The sequence below is a fragment of the Actinia tenebrosa genome, unplaced genomic scaffold (genome assembly GCF_029948245.1).
Source record: "Actinia tenebrosa isolate PJP-AT-01 unplaced genomic scaffold, QUT_ActTen_1.0 PGA_scaffold4__44_contigs__length_22323623, whole genome shotgun sequence".
Lineage (NCBI taxonomy): Eukaryota > Metazoa > Cnidaria > Anthozoa > Actiniaria > Actiniidae > Actinia > Actinia tenebrosa.
In genome coordinates, this window is record NW_028292581.1 from 15,143,449 (window position 1) to 15,156,129 (window position 12,681).

Genomic DNA, 12,681 nt, shown 5'->3' on the forward strand with positions numbered 1-12,681 from the left:
AAATGACCAAGGTTCTCATTGAATGAATTGGAAATAATCTTGCAAACTCGCTATCTCACTCACTTTTCTGGTAAAGAATTTATTTTTACTTTTGCAATATTGAACACTAGAACGTATTTAGTATCAATGACGCTTGAGACAGAAAAGTTTGGGGAGTAAGTGACTATTAGGAAAAGGAACAAACAAATAAAGCATTTCGTCAGAGACAACAAAAACCTCTACCACGATAACAACAAAATAAAGATAGTCAAGACGATTGTACAGACGCCAGCGCCAAATTCTTTAGTGATATAACCGAACTTCTTTGATCGCTTAATAGAGGCTTTGCACTCACGTGATCGTAGCCATGACAGGAGGCACAACAATAGAGTCTTTTTCCCCTGGGAAACTGAATTCTTTCTCATGTAAATTAGATTAGATCAGATTTGATGTTCCTGCCTCCTGTCATGGCTGCGATCACATGAAGCCTCTATAGAGATCCTACAAAGGCTCTAGTATATGAAGAATCGTTTACCTTTGTAGAATAAGTACTAATTATTGACCATGGCCTAGGTTGCTTTTCATTTGGTAGGAGGCCTGCATTTATGTCCGATCCCTGTGGTTTGCACTTAATTTGTTTAAAATAATAAAATAATATATTTCATTTGAAAACGAAGCATATCGTTCTTATTTTCAAATGTTAACTTGGTTGTAGGTTCGTACATGTTTATGGAGCGTTCTATTAGTCAAAGTACTAGACACTCAGCTCGTCTTGTTAGCCCGTCACTTTCACCAGACCAAGCAAGATGCATGTCTTTCTATTACTATTTTGACCGGAAGTTGAATCCTTTGGTTTCTGAAGTCGACCTCACGGTATTCGTCCGTCCTTCAAGCCAAACCTTAATCGGTAACGAGATTGCTGTATGGAAAATGACTAGCAAACAGTTGTCAAATGCGGATGCTTGGAACAAGGCCGTCGTTCCTTTAAATCAGAAGACTGCATTCCAGGTTTGCTTCTAATTTTCTTACCATTGAAATTTTGGATTAGAAAAGAGTGACAATACGAGCCTGCGCTAGTTAAGTGGCACACTAATACTATTTGTTTCATTTTTCGGGTTCTTGAATTTTTAGGCCAGCTATTTTCGAATCCCATATATCTGGGGCTTAAGAGGGCGTCTCTGTAACAGCGTGCCACTCGATCTGGGCTCGAAAAATAGATTTCTTTTATATTGCTATCATCGAAAGTACTATCTATCCTCACTACAAAATTGCAGTTAGGATTGTTCTAAATTCTTTTTTCCACCCGCTATGCGAATTTTTGTCCATCGACCCCAAATCAGTGAAAGACGCCGATTTTCGAGGTCGGCCGAGGGCTACTTTCAAAGTCTGTTTTTTCGGGTTTCTCTGCACATAAAAGCTATTTTTTCTATCCAGAACTTTAGTCTAGTGTAACTTCTGCATAAAAACAGTAATAGTTTTTTTTGGAATGCGCGAATTCTGAAAAATAATCCTAACTGATCGAGACTACTGAAAGCGTGACGTGGAAAGCTAAGATTATGAGACCTCGAATATTGCAAATTTCTCATTTGTGGCACCTAACCCAGCCCTAAAATATCATTCAACCTTGAGATAAGAAGCTATTTTATAGATGTGTGCAATAAAATTTGCGGCACATTGCGTTTCTACGAAATAAGCTAAGTTTCAAATTGTTCTATTTTCAGTTATTTCCTTGCGTGACACGACAGGCCGTTGGGTCTGTGACGGCTACTTCTTTGCTCGTTATCCTCAATACCATTACCTAAAATATAATATGACGAATTAAACCTTAACTTTACAATATTTGTTCCATTATAAAAGATTTCAATGATCTACGGCTTCATTTAATAGTGTTTCTATAACCTGTTTTGAAGTTTCACCGCACAGTAATTTTTGTAATTTGAATATCTCGAGCTCCTCGGGAGGTCAATCGTTATTTGTTTATTTAATTATAGTAAAGAAATCCTCGCTTAGTAATATCTCGAAACATCCTAAAGAGATCCAAAAATGAGAAGTGTTCTTGTTTGTAGAGCTGAATATTTCTAGTTTTTTTAGTTGAAGGTAACATATTATTCATATTATTGTAAGTGAAGGATGTACTTGTCCGCGTTAGCATCGTTATTTTCACTGTGTTATTGCTCAACTCTATACTTATATTAGTAGTACTTGGAATACTGAATCTATGTCTTTGTACTGAATACTAGTGAGTTAGACTAGGACGTCTAAATTGAAGACTCTTGCAAAAAAATAAAATAAAACAAAATAACTAATGCATACTTTTTAAAATTAAATATACATCTTTAATATAATACAAATAACCATAATTACAAATACGAATATATATCTAAGAGCGAAATTATCAGAGAGAAATAAACCTACTTACGATGGGCTCCGCCGAGAACCAGACGAAGCTTCTTATACAGTATATCACTTCTTCAAGAGACACCTTCAACACTTAGCATGGGCTGGGCTCTAAAACCAAGAGCCGGAGCTGCTCTACAGAAAAATGTGCGGTCGTATTTGACAGCAAAGTTTGACCTGGGTGAGAGGACTGGTAGAAAAGCAGACCCTGAACAAGTTGCCGCGGAAATGCGGTGCGCGAGAAATGAGAACAATGAAAGTCGCTTTGAAAGAGAAGAATCGGGCTATCGAAGACCCAGATTGCACGATTCTTTTCACGTCTTTCCACTTCGCGAAAAAAATCCACAGCACGAGATATTACCGTGACCAGTCCTCAGGAAAATGTACGATCTTTGGTAGACGAGGAAGACATTCAGGATGTAATACGAGAGTCAGAACGTATAAATCTGTTACAAGAAATTGAGGATAGCATTGGCCTGCAACACCCCATTATTCACTAGTCAATTGAAACCCCCGACCCCCGACCCCCGCGGAAAAAGGATGATAAGAACCTATAAGGCTACAATTTTAAGAAAGGTTCTTATTAGTGGAGTTCAGTGTAAAAGTGTATAGGTAGAAACTGCTATAAGTTTTTTTGAGCATGTGTTTTGTGTAGAACATACTGTCCTGTACTAGGCTACGGGCTGCCTGTGCTTGGAATCACAACGCCTTCTTCGGTATTTTTCAAGATGGCCGACCTCTTGTTTCCAGGCTGACATATTCAAACGAGCGTTAAAATCCCCGCTCGATTCCCCGCTGAGAAAACCATTCGTTAAATCCCCGAACCCCGGGTGCAATCATGCTCTTAAAAGTACATAAAAAACGCGTCACGTCCCCGTTCAGTGCCCCGCCAGCCGGGGTTTCAATTGACTAGTGCATTATGACACGTACGATCTATGCGACTACTATATCAAAGAAACAAGATCTCAGCCTTCAATGGCGGAAGCTAAACATTAGAGAGTTTTAGATTGACTTTTTTTTCTCCCCGCAAACGGCAAACGTGACCACGTTTTCATAGTTTCCCTGTATTTTGCTCACCAGGCGCAAATATTCTTTTGATGATAATGATAAGGATAAGGATAAGGATAAGGATAAGGATAAGGATAAGGATAAGGATAAGGATAAGGATAAGGATAAGGATAAGGATAAGGATAAGGATAAGGATAAGGATAAGGATAAGGATAAGGATAAGGATAAGGATAAGGATAAGGATAAGGATAAGGATAAGGATAAGGATAAGGATAATGATAATGATAATACAGCAAAACAACAACAAGAGAAAAGGCCGTCCAATAAAAGCATCATAATACCATAATAGCTTGGCTTCAAAGTAGTTGAACTTACTCGGGTAGAGTGAGAGCTGAATGTTTCTCTAAGAGAAATGAGCAATACATTGATTGATTGATTGAATAATGGTAATAATGATAATAATAATAATGGTTTATTTGAAGCATATCTACAGAGTAGATCTATATCTTAAAAAGTATTGGAGGAGCCAGTACCCGCAACCTCCACTTCCGAACCGCCGCCCCTATATGATCATAATTTTCACAATCACTCGTTCTGTAGTTATAAATGAATTCATACGTTTGTTTACACCTGTTGCAAAAATCGTCGTCTCAGCCGAAGAACAGTCAAGACTGCAAAGTATTTTTTCGAAAAAATGATAGTATATGGAGTTCGAAAATATCGGAAGGACGAAATACCTTTTCACAATAGGAAATGATGGATAATTCATAAAGGAAATAAACGTTGAGAAGGTTAAATGACTAGTGACAAAGATATCAATGATATATTACCTACAACTTATAAAAAAAACAAAAAAATGTTCAGCTCTACCAACAAGAACAGTTCTCAGTTTTGGATCTTTTTAGGATGTTTCGAGATATTACTAAGCGAGGATTTCTTTACTAAATTTGCTATGATTAAATAAACAAATAGCGATTGACCTCCCGACCTCGAGATATTCGAGTAAAAAGAATTACTGTGCGGTGAAACTTCAAAACAGGTTATAGAAACACTATTAAATGAAGCCGTAGATCATTGAAATCTTTTATAATGGAACAAATATTGTAAAGTTAAGGTTTAATTCGTCATATTATATTTTAGGTAATGGTATTGAGGATAACGAGCAAAGAAGTAGCCGTCACAGACCCAACGGCCTGTCGTGTCACGCAAGGAAATAACTGAAAATAGAACAATTTGAAACTTAGCTTATTTCGTAGAAACGCAATGTGCCGCAAATTTTATTGCACACATCTATAAAATAGCTTCTTATCTCAAGGTTGAATGATATTTTAGGGCTGGGTTAGGTGCCACAAATGAGAAATTTGCAATATTCGAGGTCTCATAATCTTAGCTTTCCACGTCACGCTTTCAGTAGTCTCGATCAGTTAGGATTATTTTTCAGAATTCGCGCATTCCAAAAAAAACTATTACTGTTTTTATGCAGAAGTTACACTAGACTAAAGTTCTGGATAGAAAAAATAGCTTTTATGTGCAGAGAAACCCGAAAAAACAGACTTTGAAAGTAGCCCTCGGCCGACCTCGAAAATCGGCGTCTTTCACTGATTTGGGGTCGATGGACAAAAATTCGCATAGCGGGTGGAAAAAAGAATTTAGAACAATCCTAACTGCAATTTTGTAGTGAGGATAGATAGTACTTTCGATGATAGCAATATAAAAGAAATCTATTTTTCGAGCCCAGATCGAGTGGCACGCTGTTACAGAGACGCCCTCTTAAATATTTCTCTCCCCTGTCACGAGGGTTTCCGGGTTGGTCCAGTTTTCCTTCCCTACAGAAATCAAAATGTGGGTTTAGAATTAATAGAATACTAAGTAGGCATTGTGAGTGGATTAGTGCCTCCTAAACGTAAACAACACTAGCCTCTGTCTAGGGAGAATCGGCAACTATTCTCCATATCACGATGTTACAGTCAAACTAAGAAAACCTAAAGTGAACACCTAAAATATTCTTCCACAATTAATTGAAAAAATGAATTCATTCTCGCATGCGATTAGTCAGAAGACGAAGTTTATCAGACATATTTTAGGGGTTCACAATTTTCTTAGTTTGACTGTAAATTACACAGATGTATTTTCCATACACATGAAAATAATCTTCGTGGTATTTTGTTTTAGGTTATCTTCGAGACCGTATTGACTGGAAGTATACGTATTGCCCTGGATGATATTTGGATAACAGCATCATCAGATTGCACCATGATGCCATCCAATGCTTCCCCACCACTGCATAAAAAGCCAAAGAACAGTAAGACTTCTAATATTTTCATTGTTTTCCACATAAGGTCTATTAAATTTGTATCTAAACTTCCGCTCTTAGCTTATATTTCACTGAATTTTTCAATCATTTAATTAACTGTATTTATACAAGGTAAACGGCTCAGTAGACTGATATTCAGCTGCCGTGCAATTTTTATTACCTGTTTATTCGTTGTTGGCAATAAGAAATTTGCACTGTGGATGCAATGTGGGATACTTTAATTGTTACTGCACAAACAATTTTTCTTTTATTTTTAATTGAAAATTGTTTTTAGTTATGAAATGAGCTTTATTTGGAGTACTAAATTTTAATGTTTCATTGCGCTTACTACAAAAAATGAAACTTTCCTAAAAAAAAATTAGGAAGTTATAAACGTCATGAGCTAAGGAGGAACCCAATTATTTTCCCTCCTCAGTGGAGTGCACTTCAAAGAAGACATAAGAACCTTTTAAATCGATTGCTTTTCCAAAATACATACAATGGACAATATTATATTTTCCGCTTATCCAGAGTGGCTATTCAAAATATACCAAATCTCTATCTATGCAATCAAAAACTGAGGTGCTATCCTCTTTACCTACCAAATAGTAACAATATTTTTATCGTTCTTAGGCATTAGACTGGCGTCTTCTACCGTAAATGGAGCTGGGCGAGTAGAGGTTTATCATCATGGACGCTGGGGCACTGTATGTGGAAATAAATGGACACTTAATAATGCTCACGTGGTCTGTCGTCAGTTGGGTTATGAGGGCGCTATTACAGTTATTTCTGATGGCGAGGCATTTGGTCTAGGAAGCGGTCGTGTATGGTTAAGTGATATTAATTGTTCTGGAAGAGAGCCATCAATCACCAGGTGTAATCACGGAGGATGGGGTAACAATAAGTGCTTACACAAGCAAGATGTTGCAGTAGTGTGTAAAACTCGCAAGACATCAGATAATGGTGAGAATGAAAGACGTTACTTATAATTATACTCACACGAATATAAAGACCACATGCTCTGATATTGTGGACACCCTAGATACGAACACTTTTTAAAAAGTTGACTTTATGACCTACATTGAGCGAACTGTAGCCAATCAGGAGTGAGTAGAGTTCTATAAGACCTTTGATACCTGACACGTGGCTGATTTCCAACGCCTCATAAGTAACTCTTAAATAAGTTGGTATGGTACAAATATCAATTAGATTTCTCATAATTGTTGCTTTTTTCTTCTTGGTTTTTGACAGAAATTCAATTGCGTCTAAATGGAACGTCAACCAACTACCGAGGACGTGTCGATGTTGACTACGTTGGTATTTGGGGGACATTAGGTGGCAATGGCTGGAACATTTTTGCAGCAACTGTAGCTTGTCGACAGCTGGGATTCGCAGGCGCCATAAGTTCAGTCACCGGTGGTACGTTTGGCAAAGTACATACACAACACTGGGCCTTTAAATTTCACTGTCATGGAAATGAGACCAGGCTTTCTCACTGTACTGATTATTCAAGCATAGGTTACTTGCCAGCTAAGATACAAACATCTGACGCAGGTGTCGAGTGCTTCGGTAAGTAATCATAAGTACAAATTTGACTACTATTTTAAAATGTGCATAAACATAAATAGCTAACAAACCTTACAGATAGTTTTGTCGAACATAAGTAATTTCTTAAAATTTCTTTAAATACATAGAAAGCGCAAAGCCTACATACACCTTTGATATGAGAATTTAGAAAGTGCGCTGACGTAATTGAAAAAAAGACTTGTATGATGTATGATGAATTGTTATTTTACAATATCTTAAAGCAACAAAACAACTAAATTTGTATTTGAAAATAATGAACTAGATGCTTTACATTTTTCAAACAACGTTTTTGGTTGGTTGGTTTGCCTTGATCGATATTGGCAAATACAAACTCCTTGCACTGAGTCTCGAGAGGAATTGTTCTGGGGACAAAAAAACAGGCCGTCTTTTATTTATGCAAAAAGTAATGATAATCCATTGTTTTGTCCCCCAGAACAATTCCTTTCGGGACTCGGTTCAAGGGATTTATATTGCATGCACTGGAACAGGGCCTAGCAGGGCTGCATAACCATTTATTAATTTTTACCCCGTTAATAATTATAAAGGTTCTCGCCTGACTGACGGTAAAAAACCTAATGAAGGACGTGTACAAATCCAATACAGAGGCAAATGGGGGTCAGTATGTGGTAAAAGATGGAATATGAACGCTGCTAACGTTATATGCCGTGACCTCGGTTACCAAAGAGCAGAGTCTACCTCCTTGATTTCCAAAGGCAGTGAAGATGTACTACTCGATGAAGTGGATTGTCAAGGGGACGAGGCATCCATCATTCTCTGTCTTCACCTTGGAATCAATGTTCACAGTTGTGACGATTTTGGCAAGGTTGCTAGTGTGGAGTGCTCAAATGGTTAGTACGAATAACACGTTTTTAACTTATTTGGAACGTAAATCATGCTGTAGGAGATTTTTAGACAAAGGTTTCTGTAGTGTTCTTATGGATGCATAGTTTCTATCTCTTCTCATGAGTTTAATCGCACTAAAAAATGCTGCCAAAGTGTTCTCACCAGAAAATACAAGAAAGTCATTAAACATTACAATATAATGATAAAAGGGTAAATTTTATACCGTGATAAGATGAAAAAACTTACTGACGTTTCGGACGCTAGTCCTTCGTCGTCATCTTTTCACGGTGTAAAATTTACCCTTTTATCATTACTGTTTCATTAGAAACACCGACGCAGCTCACACTAGTTTTTAGCTAGTTATCTTTTCAATACAATATAATAGGTAATTAAAGGAGTTATTTTATTGTCTCCTCAAAACCCCCTAGCACATAGAAAAGATGCATTCACCAGTTTGTTTATGTAATGTTTAAGACAGAACACGCTTATTGTTATTTCCAAACTGTCTTGATTGTTTCAGATAACACCACCCAAGTTGATCATTGCGATAGCAATCTTTGTAATAATGGTGGACAATGTAGCAAAAACGGATCTGAATTCGTTTGTAAATGCTCGTCTTATTTTATTGGAAAGACTTGCAAAACATTTATTGGTAGGTAGTTATGACTATGGTCCGGATATTATAACTATTTAATACTCTGGTTTATTATATGAATCTTATGAATCTTAGAGCCTGGACACTAGCAAATCGAGCAATCTGATTGGATAGATTGCATCGCGGACTTGTCTATAGATTCTCCGGTATTAACCGGTCCGATCGCATATTAATCTTACGGCGAGACCATTTTGTCCTTTTCAATGAAAAGTGGTCATCGCTGCGCTCGGTCTGTACATTCCGACCTCGGTCAAGATTATCCCGTACAGACCTCCCGCTCGGTTAATAAGATCTAATTAGTATTCTTAAAACAATTTGTAACCTACAGAAAGCATGCCTTTACTGAGATCCACAGCTTTCAATCCTTCTGTAAAACGTAACACCCTAATTTCCATTTCGATCTGAAAGTTAACGGTGCCTTTACTTAACCCTGAGGTTATTTCAGGGTTCGACTTGTGGGTCGGCCATTCCCTGACCTAATTCATGAGGTTATTTCGGGAATTTTCTAAAAAGGCAATCCACACGTATTAACTTAATATTATCTTTTTCTTTAAGGATCTGGTGTTGTGGATATTGTGCTAAGGAGTGACAACATTAAGGTAACATGTTTATACATTATCATTTTGCTAAAATTCGTAAAAAGGTCAAACATTGAGTTAACAGTCAATTATATTATAGTAGTAATAAATTATGCGTTCGGTGTGTACAATGAAGTAGAGAGAATAAGAGAAAAATGTCAAATTATATTGATATTATATTGTTCTTTTCAATTCAGTGGAACCCACCGCAGATCAAGAAATCTCTGGCAAAGATACTCAATGAATACTGCAATGAGTGTAAAGAACAACTCAATCGGTAAATATTTTAAAGAGTGCGGCACAATCAATCACCGTTGCAGCTGTTTTACCAATGAAATTAAGATATTGTCCCACAAACAACTACACAGTATATTTTTTTAAAGAGTACTACAAGGATTACGAGGCAATTTTCTATTCCTTTGGCTGGGCAGTAAATTATTGAAAAAATATAATCATCAACTGTACATTCCGGGATTAGAGTTTTACATTTTGAGATACTCAGGATAATTTGATAACCTTGTGGACGTTATCAAAGACAACTAAGGGGAGTCAGAACCATGAATTGATTAACAGTTTGCAAATCCTCGTTCGAATAATTATGTACACATGAATACTCAGAACATTCCAACTACGTATATAATCGCGTGTAGCTTATTACCTGACAAATACAATAAGAAGTACCTGCATACTCTCTGTTGGTGCTTTTAGATTTGTGACATCCTAAGAAATACCAAATTGCAGATCCCTTTCTCAATCGGAGTGCCCCACATACCCCCCGGACTATTTTTTTTCAATTATATTTAATGCGTTTTAAAAAATTATATTGTTTTTATTTCCAAGGGAAACACAGGGAAGCAAGAAATCGGAGCATTGGATATTTACTCAAAATGACATCATCATCTTCCATGACCCCATTAAACATCTTTCAAATGCAACAAACATTCTCATCGTCGAATATGCCGTGGTCAAGACCATCAATAAAAAAATGATTATCATCGATCCTAAAATGGTCCGTCAAGCTGTTGCTAAGGGTAGTAGGGACGGTATTGCTGGATATGAAGTCATGCTCGTCAAACAAGGCAAAGGAACACCATTCAACGCTTCGTCGCCGGTCTTGGATCCTCAAACTAAGACTCGAACCACAATCAAATCATCTCACGTATTCAAGATTGGGTTTGTTGTGGTCTTGGTGCTGATGTTAACTATCATAGTTGCAGCAGTTGCCATATATATGGCACGAAGGTGAGTCTAAGTCAAAGATGTAAACGTTACCCAGAAAATTTCTTATTCTCGTAAAACACGGTTGGCTTAGCAGTGAGATCGCTGGCCGTTCAGCAATGCAATTTTGTTTCGATTCTCGGACGCGTGTCGTGTTTGAGTTTTTTCTCTCCTGTGTTGATTCTTTCGTGTGCCTCTAGGGCTTTTCTCCGGGTTCTCCGTTTTCCCCCCATATTGCCAAATGCATTTGGTATGCAGTGGAAGAATGAAGAGCCACTCTGAGAACCACTTATAAATCCCATATTATTATTTCATTTTATTATTATACTTTTCATTTGTTTCATATTTATAGATTTTTCGTGCGATTTTTTTTGTTTTTGTTTTTGTTTTTGTTTGTTTGTTTGTTTTGAACTTTACGTTTTGAAACTTGCCTGTTAATTTTGACATCTCTTCCATTTGTCAGGTATAAAAAACATCCAATGACCATCGCTTATCAACTGAAGACGTTCTACAAGAAGTCCCACAAAGATAACGAAGAAATAGTCGATGGAGATTACAATTCATTTCAGAATATGTATTAAAGAGTAGAATAACCCTATAGTGCTGCCTACAAGGACAAGTCTTTTACTAGGGGGTCCCATTACATGAAATAATGCCATTCAAAGACTAGAGAAGAAATTAATGCAATAGACCTCATTGGCTCGGGAGTAATGTTTGCCCATTTCAGATCACGTGTCATTCTCTTGAGAATAAGACTCTTTGTTTAAGTTTTATCCATATTGATATGTCTCCTCATTTGAAACCGAGCGCAACCGTTAAACAAAGAAAAAATACTCTAAGGAATGACACGTGGCCTGAAATGGGAAAACATTACGCCTGAGCGCGCCAGAGCCAAGTTCTTTTAAAGGAAAACCTGCTTCATCACTTTAAACTGCTTAGATTTGTTCGTAAACCAAATTGTAGATCTACCAGGTGAATACAGTCACTCTGTAATTATAGCTATTCAAAAAATCATATTGTACATAAAACAAACATGTTTCTATTCTAAAATTATGTATATGTTATACTTAACAATTAGAATAGTCTTAGTCTTCCCAGTCAGTCCCTTCGTCATTTTGAAAGGTAACCGTGCTTGATAGATACCCTTCATTAACACCTTGGACAATTGTTTACAAGTCATTGCAAGGTTACCGTTGTCCTCGCGTCGATGCACAGGCACGGTTACCTTTCAAGATGGCGCAGGAAAACTGTGAAGGGGACTATAAGCCTTTTCATAGTTTAAGAATCGATTCCACTGCGCATGCGATTTTATCCCGAATAACTAACCTTCTTTTGTTTAATTAAGAACAAAAGAAGGTTTAGACAATAGATGGTGAGAAATTCGGGATAAAATCGCATGCGCAGTGGAATCGATTCAACCATAGATAGGCTGGATGGCCAACAACTTAGCAGCCCTTGAGGTACAGCTAAGCAAATAAAGATAGAAAGAATCAAATTTTGATTACTTTTTTTATTAAGGTAATAAGACTCGGCATTTTTCTGTATCTGAGATTGACAGGCATTAACTTCTGGACTTTCTATACTAAATTCCTACCTGGGCGAGAAAACAATAAAATACATTAAGGGACCATTCATAATTGATGGGTTGGAAGGGCTATGTGGAAAATTCAGGGGAGAGAAAATGATTATATTCTACTGGAAATTCTGAAGGGTAGGGTAGGAAAGGCAAAACATATTAGGTCTGTAAAGGTTTTGCTACCAAAACGATGTTACCTTTAAACTATAAATCCACATAACAACGCCCTCCCCCCCTTCCCATACGTCCCCACATAATTATGAACGGTCTCTAGCATTTGAAAAAATTGCATTCTTCAAGAGCAGGGAATTGTTTTGTTTTGATCCCCAGGTTGGACATTTGTAATTTTCCTAAAGCCGACACAAATTGATTCTTTTACTTTGTTTTATAGATTACATATATCTTCTAGCTTCCTTGATTAATTATATATTATGTACATTGTATAAACAATATCAAATAAACTGCATTGTAAAATCAGCGAACCGGAAACAAATGATTATTATGCAAAGAAAATAAAACTAGTCAAATTACCAGGACCTTGGGTTTT

General features: G+C 36.9%; 1 protein-coding gene across 1 annotated transcript in view; it reads left to right on the forward strand.

Annotated features, from left to right (window-relative positions):
* Positions 1–12,053, forward strand: part of LOC116287234 (scavenger receptor cysteine-rich domain-containing protein DMBT1-like) — a 29,064-nt gene extending 17,011 nt beyond the window's left edge. The window contains exons 25-34 of the mRNA XM_089036587.1: positions 695–987; positions 5,557–5,686; positions 6,311–6,640; positions 6,929–7,246; positions 7,810–8,112; positions 8,628–8,759; positions 9,318–9,361; positions 9,538–9,617; positions 10,181–10,582; positions 11,022–12,053. Of these exons, the coding sequence (XP_088892713.1) occupies positions 695–987; positions 5,557–5,686; positions 6,311–6,640; positions 6,929–7,246; positions 7,810–8,112; positions 8,628–8,759; positions 9,318–9,361; positions 9,538–9,617; positions 10,181–10,582; positions 11,022–11,139 (2,150 nt within the window). The 3' untranslated portion in view covers positions 11,140–12,053. The remainder of the gene's footprint in view (positions 1–694; positions 988–5,556; positions 5,687–6,310; positions 6,641–6,928; positions 7,247–7,809; positions 8,113–8,627; positions 8,760–9,317; positions 9,362–9,537; positions 9,618–10,180; positions 10,583–11,021) is intronic.
* Positions 12,054–12,681: the final 628 nt, after the last annotated feature.